Raw genomic sequence first — 18652 nt, forward strand, 5'->3', positions numbered from 1 at the left:
AGACGTGACTTTGGGTATAAGGAGACTCATCTTCTGCAGTACAATGATCCTGTTCTGATCATACCATTAGAGGATAGTGAAGAAGTGTATGAGATCTATGTACCTACATGTTCATATCGAATGGGCACAAGTCAGATTGGTTTCGGTGCAGCTATTGTGGGTATGAAAAATCATAATTCTGAACTTATTATAAATATAATTTTTTTTGGAAAAAGAAGCTATGTTAGTAACACCATTTATAACTGAAGAATGGCTGTAAGGATTGTAATGATTTTGGGTTTGATAGATTTTTCTCTACCTGGATTAGAACAATAACTATTAAATATTTTTGTTCCCAAGAAGTAATTACCCAGATGGAATTCAAATCTGCGTTTATCGCCATAGCGGGGCGACGTCTTACTACTCAGCTAGTCACGTTCGCGCCTTAACAATCAATTTTTATCTACTTTTTCGATTATTTATAAGTATGGGACACCCGAGCTGGTAATCAACGAAAAATACCTATTCATTTTCATTTTTTTCATCATTTTCAGATAGCAGACAGCAGCATATGATGTACACTGTGTTCTGGTCCCCAGGCAGATTTCCGTACTTAATAATTTATTTATTTTTTCTTATCACCATACTCATTTACATTTCGTTGAATTGTTCTCTGAGGGTATTATCAAAATTCTCCAGTGTTGCCAAGACTGAAAACATGCAACAATTATTACAACGGGCATAGTAGAGATTTATATGACTATATATGGGGATTGAGGAATTCAGAGATTCCAAAGGAGAAACGTAATTTAATTTTTGATATGTTGTTAATCTGAGACTTAATGCATAATATGACCCTATTGTCATCTCTTGCAGCAACATATATATCAATAATCATACATAGAAGTACCTCATCGATAAAAACGAATTTAAATATTAAATACTTATATGCTTATTTTTTAATAACCTACTGCAGATCTCAAAAGAATAAAATAAATTATTGTAATGTCTTATGTACTTATAATCCTGCCTTAATTATTACTAAATTATTATTATTTCCATATAGTTAAAATAATGTGATGTGAACAAATAATAATACTGTTATACCAATAAAATATTTAATATTCAAGTCTTTATATTTTTATCCCTCTCCTATTCAAACATAATATTATGTACAATGTAAAAATCATGTAAATATTAAGAATAACGAAAGTAACACTTGATGGTAGAAGCATTGTTTGAAAAATTATATTCACAAAACCAGTTAATAAATTGCATATTAAAAAATATAATAAACCATTGTTATTTATTGCAGATAACATGAGAGGTGTTTGGAAAACCATTTTATGACCATTGTACAAAGAAAATTCTATCAAATACATTATTGTTAATATAACTAATAAAATTGATATTAAATAGGCACAGTAACCAGTGTTGGCTAAAGTTCTTGAAGTTGGTCTAAATAAATTAACAACAAATGACAATGTTATGAATACTATACTATAAATAACTAAATTTTGTAACACATCTTTCCTATTTCTATGCATTAACATTTTCTTTAAATGCACAGCAAATAAATATAAGGATACATAGCCAAGAGTAGATGAAATCCCTTCTCTGTTCGCATCAATTAGAGTTATACGAGGTGCATTGCTGAATACCCATGCTTCTAAGCTATTATAGAGCATAAACTCATGAACTACCATTACAGATATACTAAGTACCAATATTTGATTAGAAATCAATAGAAAAATAGTTGATAAAAATTTGCAAACAGCTAAAGTTATGAAGAAATTCCAATGAACACCATACTCAGTTACATGCTCATGATAATCAAGCTGTTTAATTGATACATATCTACTTATTCCAAGAACTAGAAGAATTGACACAAATTTAAAGTTACTCTTTGCTACTTTTGAAAAATTACCATTCAGGTCCTTATGTACGAGACCACTTATTAAGACAAATAAACCAACACCCGTGTCCATCAGACTGTATCCATATCTCTCTGTTTTCGCTAAATAACGTGGGAAATCTTTAAAATCTACAGCTAATATACACAAGCTAGTGATTAAGTATGTAAGACCTCTGATGCAAGATATTGAATGGAGCCTTTTACAATCAGTATGTTCAATCTTAAAAAAATTACCAAAATTTATAAGTTTTCTATTATTTATAAAACTATAAAGCAATATTATTGCTAAAATAGCATTTAATGAACAAATATACTCTGTCAAAACAGTGTGCACCAATATCAAAGGGAGCCCAATTATTATGTATTCATATAGATGTTTTAAGTCTTCTCTATTGCTTTCTTGTATAGCACATAGTAATGTACACTGCACTGTGAAGAAAATACACAAAAATGTATGTGCCGCGTTAGAACCATGATTGTTTCTCATAAACGATTCATGAAACGCTTTGTATTCTGTGTAGTTCATTTTAGTTTATGTTCGAAGAGTTTACTTTAATTTTTAATATATTTTACTGAACTTTCTTCATTTTTAAAATACACAAACATTATTGATTCAATCAAATAAAATAATGATAAACTTAGACGACCCACGTCTGAGACGATTGTATTTGTTTATCTGACGAGTGACAAATGACAGCAGTCAGTACTCAGTGTCACTTGGCAGTCAGGCTTTTTATTTTTTTATTTATTAAAGCGATAAAGATACAAGAATTCTTAAATCCAGAATGTGATATTCTCCTGTGCGCTCAGAAGTGTACGGTCATTAGATGATGATGATAGGAAACATATTAATAAAATTTTTAATGTTGGATGATAATGTGATAAAACCAATATTACAACAATTTAATGATGGGTGGTAAAATGAAAAGACCAATATTTTAATTTATTTTTATTTTCTTAGCACTAGCAGACTAGCTTATAACTAATTTGTAAATTACAAATATCATTACAAAAATACTTTATTGTACAGTGTCATAAATAAGTTTATTTAAACTTAAACTATACCAAGTATTACACAATAAAAAGTATCAACAAATTATGGGAGATGTAGCACCGAGAGCATATTAGGTTTAAAGTATTGTTTGTTTCATTGATTGATACCAATCAAATAACTTAGAACCACATTTATAATATTATTGTTACTTCTAAATTTGGAAACATCTGGCAAATAGAATGTTCCTATTTATTCTTATGGTTCAAAATCGTAAGGACGAGGTTGAGGACGCCTTTGGATAAGAGGTATATTCACTTCTTCAGCTGATCTGAAGACTTGCGGTTGGTATTGTTGTCGCTGTGAAGGCCTTTCTTGTATCTGGGCAGCTTGTTGTCTGCGAGGGTCTGCTTCCTAATAAATTTACACATATGCATGAGTTAATCATATATAAATAATGTTGCCATTATAAAACATCTATATATATATATATATATATATATATATATATATATATATATATATATATATATATATATATATATATATATATATATATATAAGTAAAAATTAGTAATATATTATGTAACTCGTTTATTTACCTCTTCCTCGTCCTCTCTTTCATATCGGTCATCAGTGTAGACCTCTGATGGATAATATCTCTCGGAGTACTTGAGTGGTGCGTTAGGTTTCCTTTGAACCTCCTCCTCATTAATGGGCTTGTAAAGGTATTCATTCACGAAGTGGTATTTGGAAGACTTCTGACAGATGTTGTCGTGAGTCGGAGGCATGCAGATGAGGTGAACCTGAAAGGAAATAAATCTGATTAAAATACCTTAAAAAACAATGCGCTTAGTTTTATAAATATCGTCATTATTAGCATTTACAGCAATATTAGCAGTTATATGAAGATATAAATACATAATTAATTATAATTGAAATAATTATTAATAGATAATTAATGGCATTTTTTTAATCACTTCGTTACAAGTAATTTGTTTGTAGAGATATTGAAATCCACTTAATACGTGTTTGTTCAATATACGTACTTGATGGAAAGTGAAACCATCAGGGCAGATCCAAGAATGCTTGACATTATCTTGGCAGTAGTGGAACACTTCGCAGTTCAGGTCTTCGTCGGCATAGTAACCAGTTTTTCTGGTGACACAGTCGAACTTGGACTGTTGGAGCAGAGCGGAAAGGCGATCGGGTTCCTCCTTCTCTTCTAATTCTTCTTCTTCTGACGATTGTTGTTGGATTTTCGCTGGGCGTTGCTCTTGTGGCTGGAGAACATGATATAAATTATAAGCGGGTAAAATATTATAGCGAAGTTATTGAAAATGTACGCTACGTTATTTTTCATCATCATCATCATCATCGTCAGCCCATATATGTTCCCACTGCTGGGACACAGGCCTCCTATGAGGATTAAGGCTATAATCCACCACGCTAGCCAAGTGCAGGTTGGCAGATGTCACATGTCGTAGAACTTTTGATTCTTGGACATGCCGGTTTCCTCACGATGTTTTCCTTCAACGTTTTAAGCAGTGGTGATGTTATTTACATGTGCAGATAAATTGAAAAATCAATTTATTTTCTACGCCGGTCTCGGTCTCGAACCCCAAACTTATCGATTTTGAAGTCCGAGGTTCTCATCACTGAGCCACCACTGCTTATTTTTCATAATAATAATAAGTAGATTTACAATTCAAAGTTATTCAGGTTAATCTTTTTCATATTCATGATAAAACTTAGCACTAATTTTAATTCAAAAATATAAAATAGTACAAAGTCAGACATAGTCTTCTTTTAAGGGACAATAAAACCTAAAAAAATGATTAATGGGTATTTGTTGTATATAATATGAAACTTTGACGTGAATGAATAGTTAGGTATGCATGACGCAAAGTACTTAGTCATAAGCGAATTTGCTGTACAAAATCTACTTAGACAAAGTAAAACGTCGTATAGTTATCTTACCTTCCTATGAGGTGCTCGGGCTGGTTGCCTCTGTTCCTCAATATAAATTTGCTGAGGTCTTGTTGGTATGACGTACTCCTGCTGCTCCTGCTGTCTCTGGTAGCCCGCCAGCTCAGCCAGTGAGGGTGTTGGCCGGAAACCACTTGGTAACGTGTTGGGATACGCGACTGGGGTGTAAGCACGTGGTCGAAGATTGCGGGATTCCTGTAAATTGTCAGTTGCCGAGTTATTTTTAACGCATTAATAGCAACTTCGAAATATTTATTGTGGGAGTCGAGCATGTTTCGGCACGAATTGGGCCAGCTCGCACCGGGGAAGTACCACACCCCCACAGAAAACCGGCGTGAAATAGTGGCATGCCACTGTGTTTCGTACGGTGAGTGGGGGAGCCGGTGGTCTATTTCCTTTTCCTCAACCTTCCCAGTCTATTCCTTCTTTCCTGTCATGAATTCGTTCCTTTTCCCTTACCCACTAAAAGCGGGCAGCGCAATCGCAGAGGCACTACCTTTGCGAATGTTCATGGGCGGTGGTGATCGTTTACCATCAGGCGAACCACCAGCTCAGTTGCCCGCTATGACATAAAAAAAAAAAAAAAAAAAATGATTTAAAAAAAACAGGGGTGGCTCAATAGTATGGCAAAAAACGTAGATTCGAAATTCATTCAGATTACACATACAGAAATAAATATAATAATGGATTGCATGTTTATAAAATATGCGGCCACATAACCCACATAAATATGCACCTACATTACATGGTCTGATGCGAAGAAGCATCTTTGGTATTTGTACTATTAAAGTTTAAAGTAAAAAAAACAGACGGTATAACGTGATCATATTATTATGTTATCTGTGACGTGGTATAACTTCTGTGTAATGGCGCGTATATTTATCGCGCCATAATAAAACAATCAACAAAATTGGACGGTGTTTATTCGTGCGTCACGACATTTGGCGTTATTGTTGGACCAATAACTTTTTACTATCTAATTGAAATTATATCACACATATAACAGCTCCGGTGAATGGTACAGGTTAATGCCTTAATACTTTCCTTCGATTCCACAAAACTGGTTTGTGTAGACATGCTATAAGTGTGTATCAGAAATCGATAGCACTATATCTTTGGTATAGTGTGTGTTACTGGGTATTACTAGATATTACGGAGAGATTTTATGAAATAAACCAAAGCCGATCCAAATAAAACTTACTCAACACAATACTCCATCATATTAAACTTACTTCTAAATATTGAAATGCGTAACTATATTGCTTCACTTATTTTTATAATTCAATTCAAGTTTAACATGTAACCGATTGCGTTTATGAACAATTAAAATACACATTTAATCAACCTAAATTATAGAATAATAATTACCACATATTATTTCAATTATTCGCAAATATTAGCTATTAATATACATTTATTCTTGTTATGTCGGCCCATTCGTTTTACGCATTTCACAATTATTTTTTAATAATTTAGGATGCGTGGAATTTATACTGCATCAAATATTGAAAAATTAACATTATTTAATTGGCTTCCAGCCACCTGCAATTCCCACGCTATCTCCTATGATTAGGTTTAGCTATTACCTACATATTTTATAACGTCACTGTTAACATTATACAGCTGCATTTACATAACGAGTTAAAATAGCCTCTAATAATAATATTTATAAACCATATCATCATCTGTATTAAGATGCACATCTTATAAATTATTAAAAAACCAATCACAGTTCTCGATTTAAATATAGCGATAATGTGAGAGTTGCGCTTTCAAATGGTTTCGCTTTTCAAACATGTAGGAATAGGCTACCGTTCAAAAATAAGCAAAAACAAAGCAGTTGCATTGTCCGTTATAATGAGAACTTTCTCTTTATAATTAAGACCGTGATTTCAATGAAAAAAAAAAACACAGCGTGAGTCATATAATCCTACCGATAGCATTTATTTTATGCATATACGTGTACAATGCAAATAAATTTTAAAAACATAAAAAAAAGCATTGATATGTACACTTGATTAGACAGATACAAAATAAATATTTACATTCTTCAGTGGATAGACGATTTGAAGTAAAATGCTAGGACACAGCTGCTTAACCAATTAAGGAAATTGTCCTGTATGCCGTCCTTAATGCAGTTAAATATTTATAAAAATTTAAATAGTCCTACCTCTCGATCTAGTGGAGAGTCTTCGTCTTCGTCGTCAACCTCAGCATCAGGGATGCTGTCATCTTCTTCGGACGCTAAGGCTGTGCCAATGAGCATTAAAGCTATTAAAACGTTCCACCTAAAACAAGGAAAAATTGGTTTTGAAATAATGTTGAAGAAATACTAATGATATAGCAATCTACAGTTTTACGGAGACAGTTCTGTCTTTGATTAGTTTATTGGTTGTGTCTATTTTTTATACGTTTCTTAAAATCTATTATGTGTATATTTTAAAATATGTATGTACATTAAATGAAAGCTTAAACAATTTTTCATCTGATAATGCATCTAAGGAACGTGATTTAAAAGTGGGAATCTTATATAAGATGGGACCTTTCGCAACTTAAAACAACAACAATTAATGTTTTTATTATTTTCTAATTAAAGGTAATGGGCGCACTGAAGCGTTTGATTGGATTTGCGACAAAGCTCGGTTTCGTATGCATTCCGGTCTAACCACAAGACACAATAGCCCAGCTTCGCAACTTTAATTTATTCACTACCAGCTTTTGCCCGCGGCTTCGCATGCGTTGAATTCATAGTAGTTTAATAGATGTTATTGTACATATAAACTTTCCTCCTTAATCACTCTACCTATAGAAAAAAACCATTAAAATCCGTTGAGCAGTTTAAAAGTTCTAAATATACATACATACGGTATATAGAAAGGCGCGGGAAGCGACTTTGCTTTTTACTATGTAGTGGTGATGTTTCTAAAATTTGTTATTACTGTCAAAGGGAATAGATAATAATCCTATATGTATTTATACCATCATTACAAGAGTTAAAATACATAGTTAAAATACATTTGTTTGCGAGATTGTACGCCAGATAATCTATTACGATTTAGGTTCAAATCGGAACGTGCAAGTTTCTTATTGACTTTAGACTTTTAATTCAACCTAGATTATGTATAAATTATGGTTAATAAATTATGTCACTCGGTCGACTGGCTACTAGGTACTAATAAGTACTTATAAGATTAAAAAACTTCATAATATACAGTGGAATGTGCCGATAAGAACGATCTCAAGCAAGGGTGTGGTGAGATGAATACGTATCGGGTTGTAATCGAGCTGATGTCTGTCCACATCCGAAGACGGTAAGTGTGCCGAGCTGTGAGGTGTGGTCTCTGATGTAATTAACGCTATGAGCGATACTTTATTAGAGACTTTACGTTATGTAATTGTAGTGCACCGTGGCTCAGTTACAACAGGATATCAGACTTAAGATAATTGAAGAACTTGCTAAATTTCTATATTGAGCAACAGTTTTCAAAACCAGAATTAGACCAAATTTAAATAGGACCATATGGGAGGTACCAGTTTTCAAATATAAAGAGAATTATAATCGTCGTTTCACCCAGAAAAAGTTCTGAGGCAACAGACACAAAAAATACAGCCAAATTGAAATCCTCATTTTTGTGAATTCGATTGAAAACGATAACGTTTATTTAATAAGAGTGTCACCGTATTTGAAATATTATGCATAATGCATTGATTCTGTCATAAAGTGTGGTTCGTATATTTTATTATAGATGTATGTAAATATTCCCTATGTCGTAACACGTAACTCATTAAAAAAAAAGCAAATTACCAGTGATTTTACTTGAATAAAACTATAGCTCCTTATTATTTATTTGTTTTTATATCGAATAGTTTTGTATATGAAAAATTTTAAGTATATAGAAAGCGAAATTGAAAATATTCTTTTTTAATAAAATAATAAGCAGTGGCAGGTAATTATAAAAACAATTATCTGACGCGATTATAGGCGAGAATAATATCTACATATATTATCTGAAAAGATACCGATTCCTTCATATGATGCTTCGATCATATAGTTATTTATTTAAGTTATAGTTGCTTTCATAGTGCCGTGGGTAGTTACAAATTGTTCATCAGCGAAGAGAGGTTAAAGCTACTTCGTTATGAATTTAAACGTTAGTAAACACTGCAAGCTAACACTTGTTTTCTGTTCTTTGATGACTGAACGATATATTGCATTGGCATTGCATATTTTTACATGTATTTTAAATGGAGTGCGGTTTATAAAACTAGAAGACGTAGACTCTCGCGATATTATCTATACCATAGATAACATAATACTATGCTGGTATCTATACTTTCGTTTCCTCAAAAGCATTTGGTATTTAATGAGAGCGAAAAACGTCTTAAAATTTTTGCACATAAAATGGGTAAACAACGAAATCTCAGACAAACGAAAGTTATTATCTAAGCAGTTAATATCTCTAAAGATTTAAACATTAAAGGAAGTGAAAGTAATTCCGGTATGCACATGAATTACAGTTTATTATTACAAGTCTTTTACGTTTATTGTTTTTTTTAATCTATCGGGTACAGTAAGTTAACTGTAGGTATTTTAAAAAGCGAAAGGAAAGGACCTTTGGGTCTGGGCAAGTATATAAAACTTACGCAGGAACCTCACGATTACTATCATATGTACATAATATTAAAATGTTTTTTTTATATATCTGTACACTAATATTATGTAAAAGGAAACTATTGTATTTTTGTATGTTCCAGTAATGATTTCACACAAAACCGCTGCACCAATTTCAAAAATTCTTCCACTGATAGAAAGCTGCAACGTAACCGATTGAGATAGACTTCGTATGTATCACGGCCGAAACCGGGGCGAACAGCTTGTGTTGATATAAATTTCCTAAATTGAAGTATAGGTCATCATTTTATGTCATGTGAAAACAGCATTTAAGTATGACATATTAATATGTGCTAATGTGAAAAAAAATGTGCGCCTGTCTAATGCCTGTAACGGTTGAACTGTTTCATGAAACTTTCACTCGGATATCTGATACTGGTGCGAGCGGTCCGCACTGACTTCACACGTGCTACGTAGACAGCCTATAACACTCAGGGATCACGTAAACTGTAAATAAGTTGGTGAGATACGCACGTTCAAACAAACAAACAGACTTAGCCTCCTCGTGACCACGCTTGCTGTTAACTGTTCGAAACGTCGGGTTAAATAATATAATGAATAATTCGCGTTTAAAATCCGTTTCAAGTCTTCAATCGCTAAATGCAACATGCTAATATTCGCATAAAATCAAACACAAAAAAACAAACAAACTCTTCAGCTTCATACAATGCTATATGTATTATATACATGGCTATAAGCCATCTATACTAATGAGTATAGATAGCTTGCTACTTTACTACTTTAATAAGTAGTAAAATAATATAAGAAAAATTACATTATATACCTTGCACGTGCATGCAATACTGATTATGAATTTAACTTAATAACTATTGACTCCGAATTGCTCCAATAATGTTACATCTTTGTCATCTGGACCGCGACGGCATTGGTGATCGTAGCTACACTTACACACTTTATAAATGATGTAATTTTGCGTTAAATTGATGTTGAAATTAAGTAAAAATTACGTAAAATTATTCCAACGTAACAAATTTTTCAGAGTAACGCGACGGTTATTGAAAGGCGCGGCGCGCGGCGTATCGGAAGGCATTGGGCATTGTTCAAAATCTTAGTTATTAATAGCTCCTATATCAAAATCATTTTAAATTTTTCATTTCGTTCTTTTAACTCATAATTAAGAGTGATCTAATGCAATAGTCATAAGGTACATTTTTGCTTATAACTAAGTAAAAGGAGTTCGATTTTTGAAAATTTAAACGGTAAGAGCTTTTCTCTTGAAACACTCTCACTCACTCAGAAAAGGTTTGTACTACTGTTTCTGTTTTGAAATAAATAAATAAATAAACTCTACAGGATTTCTGGACTATGCATTCACTGCTCACATTCATCAATATCAGCTTCAATATCAATTAATATCAGCTTCAATATCAATTAATATCAGCGTCAACAGCTTTTCTCTCATTTAACGAGTGAAATTGTGAATCCTCTTACGCTACTGGATATCCCATTTATTAAATAGATGACGTTCTTATTTGGAATAATCCATGCATAAGCCATAACCAGAAGTAACTGCAAATCGTCGCATGTTGCCGCGAAATTATTATGATTTCACTTTCGTTGCGTAATGATCCCGGCTCGCGTCACTCAGCGGAAAAACGATTCGATTGACATTTTAAATTAACCTCTGATTAAAATTAATTGATTTTGTACGTTTTATTTTTTCAGAAGTTTGGTAGATGTTTTATTTATAACTAAGCAGGCGATTTCGCAAGGAATTCGTAATGAATACATAATTGTTAGGTTGAAATTTAATTAAAAATAATACATAACAGCGTTTAGTTCAGAATCCTGGGTAAAACTAAAACTAAAAGCATGACGATATATCTACATAATATTAGGTACTTTATCAGTATACTTAATTCTAGTGAAACCAATTTTTGGAGAGTTTTTATTAACATAATATTTTGTGTAATAAACCCCTATACTATGATAATCTAGAATTCAATGTACATATAGAGCTTTATTGCCCCGCGTTATCAGTGCCGACACAAAGAAATACGCTATGAATTGAGAAACTTCGTTTTTTTGGCGGTTGTAATAATAGCGACAGATTATTTATAAGCTTCTTTAAATTTAAATATGGAATATTTTGTTTTGACTTAGTACTAACTGGATATTTGTGTTTAAATTTTCTCTGTCACTGGAGTAATATGTTACAAAGATAAAACAAGAATGTTAACTCGTACGGTAAATACTAAAGATATATCAATTGGCTATTTACACATAATATTATGTCCCTCATGGCCTGAGGCACTCCCGCAATACAAGGCACACCCGCGTTCGTAAAACCAGTATTTATAAATGATATGTTTTTATAAACACGTGCTACTTGCAAGGACTACATTCGGTAGTTGCATAACTGTTCAGTTTTTGTATGTGTGAAAATAATGGAGTTTTTTATATTATGTAAGGGTTTTCACTGTGCCCTTTAAATGTCACATATTATATACTCCGTAATGTTTATTCATTGGTTAATTTTCTCTTTAGTGTTTTGTCGTACTAGGCTCGAAGAATATTAAAATGTTAAAATGTTAAGTGTCGTCCACACAGACTCATAATTTATTGCGTATTACAAAAGATCTTGTTGTTTACGTGAGGGATATTTTATTTTTACACACGGGTTACTTGTTATTGATGTATGATTTATAATAAATATATATGATTTTATATTACATAGACAATCAAAGTAATTAGATGCATTTGAATCTAAATCGCACAAATGTATATCTGCACTATCATACTCGTTTTTTATTTAGATCATTTATATCGGATCAGGCTAAGTTCCATCTACTGATTGTAATTGCTCGCATTACCAACGTATTACAAACACGTGCGTCAAAGAATTTCATTCACCAGCCTCCTAACGATGTCACATTGATCTTCCGCACTGACCATAAATCACAGTGTAGAAACATCGTGACACACAGACAATGTGTTCATAGACAATGGGCTCTTAGACCTGATCGAATCCTTTAACAATTTGACATGCAACACGACCTTCGCTGAAACGATTTCGTGGCATCGACAAAAAATAACCCACTGAAAAATGTCCTAATTTTACCTATTGAAAATAGTTGCATTATCTGTGAATAGATATTATTTTTACAAGCACAATAACAGTCTAGTATTTCTTCGGTTAATGTAATTACAGTTGCTACTCAAAAAACCTCATACAACGCGGCCTAAGTCGCGGTCGTCAACGTATAAATAAATAAAATTGGTCAATGTACTATAACTTGATTATCTTCGGGAGGATAAAATTATCGCCCACACGCGAATGCCACCTAACTTATTGTCTAGGTTAAATTGCATAATTTCCAATGTATTGTGTTTCTGTACTCAGTAATAATATATTGACATTCGAAGGTTATTTGTTTTAACGAATGTAACCTAATACATGAGTTAATTTGTTTTCAACGATGTCGGGGTTATTTTATTGGTTATAGGGAAGCGCTTGACCATGATCTCGCTTGCAGGTAAGCAGAGCGATGCTGGTAGTTAGAAATTAAAGTATTATATTATGTGTGGCAGAGATGTGGCCTAAAATGGAGCGTGTTTTCTAGAAGGTTTACTTATCTCTTGAAATCCCGGTCGCCAATTGCGATTCAAATAAATGTCGACGATCTTTAATAAAATATCGGACTTTCATTGACATATATGATAATCGTCCTTAGTTTAATCTTTTACTATTAAAATTGAATGAGGCATGAATTTAAACTAATCGGTTGGATGAATTTGGATGTTGCAAATAAAGCATTAAAACATTAAGTATTTACAAAAATACTTGTCCAACTTCTATATACATCAGATGGAGAGATAAATTTGTGTTTACATAATACAGATACTCAGACTCATTTCAGAGTAATAAAAGAGTTATAGCGTTTACGTCCGCACTTATTTCGTACATATAAAAATGTAAGTGAAAATATATGCTAATAAAATTACACGTAACCTATAATCGTTTTAAATTACTTCACATCTTGTTGTATGTAGGACGTAACGTGTTATTAGGAAGTCAGTTTACATCAGTTCTTTCAATGTAGGAAATCGATCAGTTCTTTCAAAATAGGTACAACTATAATGTAAGATTATTTCGAGAGTAATTCAGTTCAAAAGCACCAACGCCATTTAGTTTATTATTATAACTTAAATTTTCTCATCAAAAAATTAATTACTCAACGGAAACCTGAGTAAGTGAATTTTCGAAAATTTGAAAACAGTTTTCTTTGTCATCAAAAGGAAAATTTTTTTGAGTAATATTTATATTTAACTAACATATTAAGATGATACTATGACAAAATCCCACTATGTATATAACAGGTAGTCACACTATGTATATACATCACGTCAAGGAATTATGTTTATCAAATTATTTGTTACAGGCGATATTCCTTATCTAAGTGCTATTAATTATTACGCGTGTGAACGTAATAATTGAATCATTAATTATCGAGAAATAGCACGCAACGCGCAAGGAAATAATTTTGTTTATTGACGATTAGCCGAAGAATGCCGATCGCGTGAGACGTAACAGTTTCCTTCCCAACGTTTCTCAGGATGCATATAACATTATTAACAATGTGACTTTCACGAAATACATTTTATTAAGTTATTAATTTCTAGCCGCGTCCTCAGTTGCGTGCAATTGAAGCGGCAACGCAGCAATTTCCCTTATAAATTTTCATATTTTATTTTATGCAATACATTTTGTGACATCACAGGTTACCAAAAAGATTGTTCCATTTAGAGGTTGTCTATAAGAATGCATTTATCTCTATGCCCCGACCGAATCGGCTCCAACGATTTTCATGAAATTTAGTATATATAAATCGATATCGATCGATCGATTTAGTATATATAATCGATAAATCGATCTAGCTAGGAATCTTTTTTAGAAAATGTCATATTCGTGTTTTATTCGTGTTTTATCGACTTAAACTTACTTTTTTAACCAATAAGAGGCGTTTCTGTCGGTTAGATCGAAAAATATTATTCATATTTCATCATTTTATTAGTATGTAATTCGTACTTGAATATAATTTCTAAAAAACACAATTTATAAAAAAAAAAAGAAATACCGAGCAAAGCTCGGTCATCCAGGTACTATTATGTTAATTGTCTATGCTAAAATTCAAAATGTTGTCATTAAACATACACCCCAAGTACTCATCCAACTCAAACGCTCATAAAATGTTGCGATTATAATGCGTTTACGCATTGTTCTCATATTGTTAGCCATGCATTACGCAATTTTTATAACGGAGTTAAAGCGTGTGAACTATTATAACATTGAATTTCGTACTTATTTATACCAACATACCGTTGGAGCCCAATCTGTAGTTTAAAATTCCAACAAAATACTTACATGGCGATTACTGAGACATTATAAATACGCCAATAAAATGAAGGTCTAGTATCTGTCTCAGTGATGAGGGTACAATTTTATTTATTACCAGCGGCGCGCCCCGGCTTTACGTGTGATACATATATATATTTTATGACAGTTCAGGATGATGCCACTTTCTAATCGTGAAATAATTTTTAAAATTGGTCCTGTAGTTTTTGCGTGAAAACATTACAAACAGACAATGGTTCCTCCTTATAATGTTAGTTTATATTTGTATGAAACTGTTACATTTGATGATATTATAAAATTGTTTCAAATTTTTCACTCAAAATGTAATAAATTTGGTCCTCGTACGACTATGATAAAATTATTCATCACTTAGACATTTGCATAAATGCATTAAATAAACTGATTTTTTTTAAGTAAATCGCGTCCTTGGCATATAACAAATGATTCAGCGTGTCTAAATGCTTTGTTTTTATGACGAATATATTCTGTAGGTAAGTAATTATTTCAACGGAAGCTGGTTTAATAGGTGTTAAATTAATGTGACGTTACAATGGTTAATTTAAACAAATCAAAAGTAAAAGGCCAACCAGAGACATTATTACTTATTTATAGTAATGGAATTACCAACAAATCGTCCCATATTTTAATAACCTCCTCGTACATGACTCACATAAATGTTACCAGTAACTTTAACACGTGAATGTGGATTACAAAAGCTTGAGATTATCACACCCACATAACAAAGAGACCAGACAATAGACAAACAAACTTACCATAACCAATGCATAAGTTGTAAGTAGGCTGTGCATACATGTTATGAATTTATTATACAGTTGCATAATCTGTACCGAGAAATGGTAAGTTAAATGAGACTTATAAGGCAGTATCTCAGTGGCCATTTTCAAGCTATTTATTTTTTTCATAGTTTTTTAATTACACATAAAAAATACCTGTACGTTTTCCTTAAAAAAATTAGCACAAATTTAATGAAAATGTATTAAGTATTTAATAGTTCAATTTAAATCTCAATCAAAAAAGTTATAAGTTATTAAGAATTCACACAGAAATTAAAATTATACATAGCTACTTATTGAATTTTATTTACGATGGCAATTAAATACAAAGTTCAATAACATTGATAAGTTTGTATTATTAGCATCCACAAAGGTTCTTAGAATACATACTAAAAATAAAAACTACCTGAGAAATATGTTCTCGTGAAATAAATTATATTTTGAAACGTTTATTTTTATATCCCACAATTTCTTATTTGTATTTTAGTGCCAAGTTTGTCAAAATTTGTATAAGTTCTCAAAACCTCGACCATTATTACTAGCTGTGTTGTTTCCGCCCGAATTGAAAGACTTTTATGTTTTCCAGATGTAGACAATATTTAATCAAATTAGTTCCGCTGTTTTTTGTGATATATAAAACCAACTTTCTTTTATACTCAAAAATATTACAAAAAAGTCTTTTTTTCTTAATAATTTACAAATTATAAAAAAATTGTTATTACAATTTTTTTTTAATTTAGAATACACATGCTATATACGATTTACTACAATTCAAAATGGAAGCTGCCATCGCGGAATAAATAATTGCTAATAGTATTACTGCGCCGCACAATAACCTACTATTATAACAAGTCTTCGAGCCATTCATCAATGCTTTTTACTAGAAGGTGTATGAACTGCGTATGACATCATTACGTTTCTTGTTACTCGCATAATAACATACATAATACTATGGGAAAAGAGTTTATTCAGTAATTTTATACAAAATTGCACTACAAAATACGAACGCGAATGAGTGAAAGTGATTGATTCTCGCAGACATTAGAAATTAACTTGGATGACATGCCAAATGTTTAGAAATTCAGCAAACGACTTTTTGTTTGTTTACAAAATTGTTATGCAATTTTATCATGTAACTGTCTCTTTATTTGTTATCTAAATGAACCCGAGTCCGGAATAATTGATGTATATTGTTACGGACGACCGCGGAACTTGCTTTTTTTATCTGCCTTCTGAAGTTAAATAAACTAAAGATTGATTAAAATTATCAGACAATCAGGCGAAGCAGTAGATTATTGTAACACCTTAATATTAGGAATAACTTGGGATTCTAGCATATTGCTTATAGTGATTTGTGAACCCTATCGTTTTGGAATTGGTACCTACTCTGAAAATAATTTGAGAATTTTTTTAATCATTCGCAAAATAGTAATTTGTAATCATCAATCCGTTGCCTTCACGATTCACGGCTTCTTACCGGCTTTATCGATCAAAAACTAACATCTATTTTGCCAATATGATGTTATTTTTAATTAAAAAGAACTGTTTTTTGTAATCTTCTTAGGATTATTTTTAAATGTACCACAAAAGTAGATATCTCTCTTACTTCATTATAAAATCAAGAAAAATCTGTATCCAGTTTTAACGATAATTAATTAGATACATTATGTTCATTTTTTAAATGAATAACCGAAAAATAAAATAATGGATATTTACCTCATTTTCATGTTTATGCACTCAAAGTATCCGAATTAATTACACTTGTCAAAATGCGCGCGAAACAGGACGCAAACGCCGCACTATAAGACTGCGCGGTCGGCGTGCTTTCTCCTGCTTTATAACTTGCATCAACTGCGCCCGACGGGGGAACCAAGAAAAGCAACCATTTGGCAATGCTACGCGAATCGAACGAATTCGATAAAACTTAAAATTTAAAGAGATGAAATTAATTGATCTCGGATGTCATTGAAGTGTGAAGACCGGGTGTTGTTCTGTTATTTTATGTCTGCTTTCAAATTTCAATCGATTTATATCGAAAGTTAATTTAACTGTGTCAAACTATTAATCAATGGGTCTCATGTAATATCAACCGAGTTATCATTTGCAAATTTATTATTAATAATAATGTATTGGACCAAATCCGGCTCGTGAGCCTTGTTGATTGGTAAAAACTGGGTCGTATATTATGACGTATTAGACAATATTGCTATTTTTAATACATATGGTATGTATGCTCTTATTTTCAACTGGCATTGAGTGAATGCGTGCATATAAGTTATATAGTTTAAAATTATATGAGTTTCTAAACTGAGTTCAATAACATTCGTAGGTCACCTCTAAAAAGGTGGATACCCAATTCCGAGACCTTAGCCCATGTAGGTAAATCATTATCTGATTCCATTATATTATACCTTTAGTAGTAACTTGATATTGGGTTCATACTTTAGAAATAAAATACTTCATATATATTTTGATAAATAAAGTGTGGAATTGTTGAAAAAATAAACAAAACATAAAACGGGCAAAAAATGACTTGATACATAAAACTTCATTTTAACCGCAGCTTCAGTGCAAATTCTTAAATTTTCATCTCTCTAAATTTAAATCTTATTTCTAATGAACGACTTCTATAGAAATTAGCTACTAACGAATTGATTTAGTTTTATTAATAGCTTCTCTAGAAAGCGAAAAATTACCACTACTTGGATACCATTTACCACTACCTGGATATATAAGATGACTTATATTTATATTTCTCTTCTCTATACTGTTTGGACCAACATTTTGTTCGGCGTCTCCGGTATCTTGAAGATCCCCGATTCTCCGTACTATGGATGCTGGTGGACACGGGCCTAGTGAAGCTTCTCTATGCCTGTGTCTACCGAGCGCACAGCGGAGACCAGGAAACGATCAGGCTCACAGAGTACCTAAGTGA

General features: G+C 32.1%; 3 protein-coding genes across 3 annotated transcripts in view; 1 reads left to right on the forward strand and 2 right to left on the reverse strand.

Annotated features, from left to right (window-relative positions):
- LOC119834566 overlaps positions 1 to 1085 on the forward strand; it is a 24497-nt gene extending 23412 nt beyond the window's left edge. The window contains exons 6-7 of the mRNA XM_038359364.1: positions 15 to 160; positions 534 to 1085. Of these exons, the coding sequence (XP_038215292.1) occupies positions 15 to 160; positions 534 to 724 (337 nt within the window). The 3' untranslated portion in view covers positions 725 to 1085. The remainder of the gene's footprint in view (positions 1 to 14; positions 161 to 533) is intronic.
- Positions 1086 to 1112: 27 nt separating this feature from the next.
- On the reverse strand, positions 1113 to 2595 carry LOC119829290 (phosphatidylinositol-glycan biosynthesis class W protein-like). Its single transcript, XM_038351780.1, has one exon. It carries the CDS (start codon positions 2418 to 2420, stop codon positions 1113 to 1115), a length of 1308 nt encoding a protein of 435 aa, XP_038207708.1. The 5' UTR covers positions 2421 to 2595.
- A 235-nt stretch (positions 2596 to 2830) lies between these two features.
- LOC119837083 lies at positions 2831 to 17588 on the reverse strand. The gene is made up of 6 exons (XM_038362962.1): positions 17434 to 17588; positions 7045 to 7162; positions 4866 to 5069; positions 3935 to 4168; positions 3488 to 3691; positions 2831 to 3299 (listed from the first exon to the last, which is right to left on the reverse strand). Exons 1-6 carry the CDS (start codon positions 17442 to 17444, stop codon positions 3144 to 3146), a joined length of 927 nt encoding a protein of 308 aa, XP_038218890.1. The 5' UTR covers positions 17445 to 17588; the 3' UTR covers positions 2831 to 3143.
- Between the last annotated feature and the right edge of the window lie 1064 nt (positions 17589 to 18652).

Source organism: Zerene cesonia, chromosome 1 (genome assembly GCF_012273895.1).
Source record: "Zerene cesonia ecotype Mississippi chromosome 1, Zerene_cesonia_1.1, whole genome shotgun sequence".
Taxonomy (NCBI): Eukaryota; Metazoa; Arthropoda; class Insecta; order Lepidoptera; family Pieridae; genus Zerene; species Zerene cesonia.

Bases quoted from the DNA above. Each gene is read 5' to 3' on its own strand.
- LOC119837083 (XM_038362962.1), bottom strand. The intron at 3,692-3,934 runs GTACGTATATTG...ATTTCCTTTCAG, and splicing joins ATGGTTTCACTTTCCATCAA to GTTCACCTCATCTGCATGCC. The intron at 3,300-3,487 runs GTAAATAAACGA...TAAATTTATTAG, and splicing joins AAAGAGAGGACGAGGAAGAG to GAAGCAGACCCTCGCAGACA.
- LOC119829290 (XM_038351780.1), bottom strand. From the start codon at position 2,420: ATGAACTACACAGAATACAAAGCGTTTCATGAATCGTTTATGAGAAAC.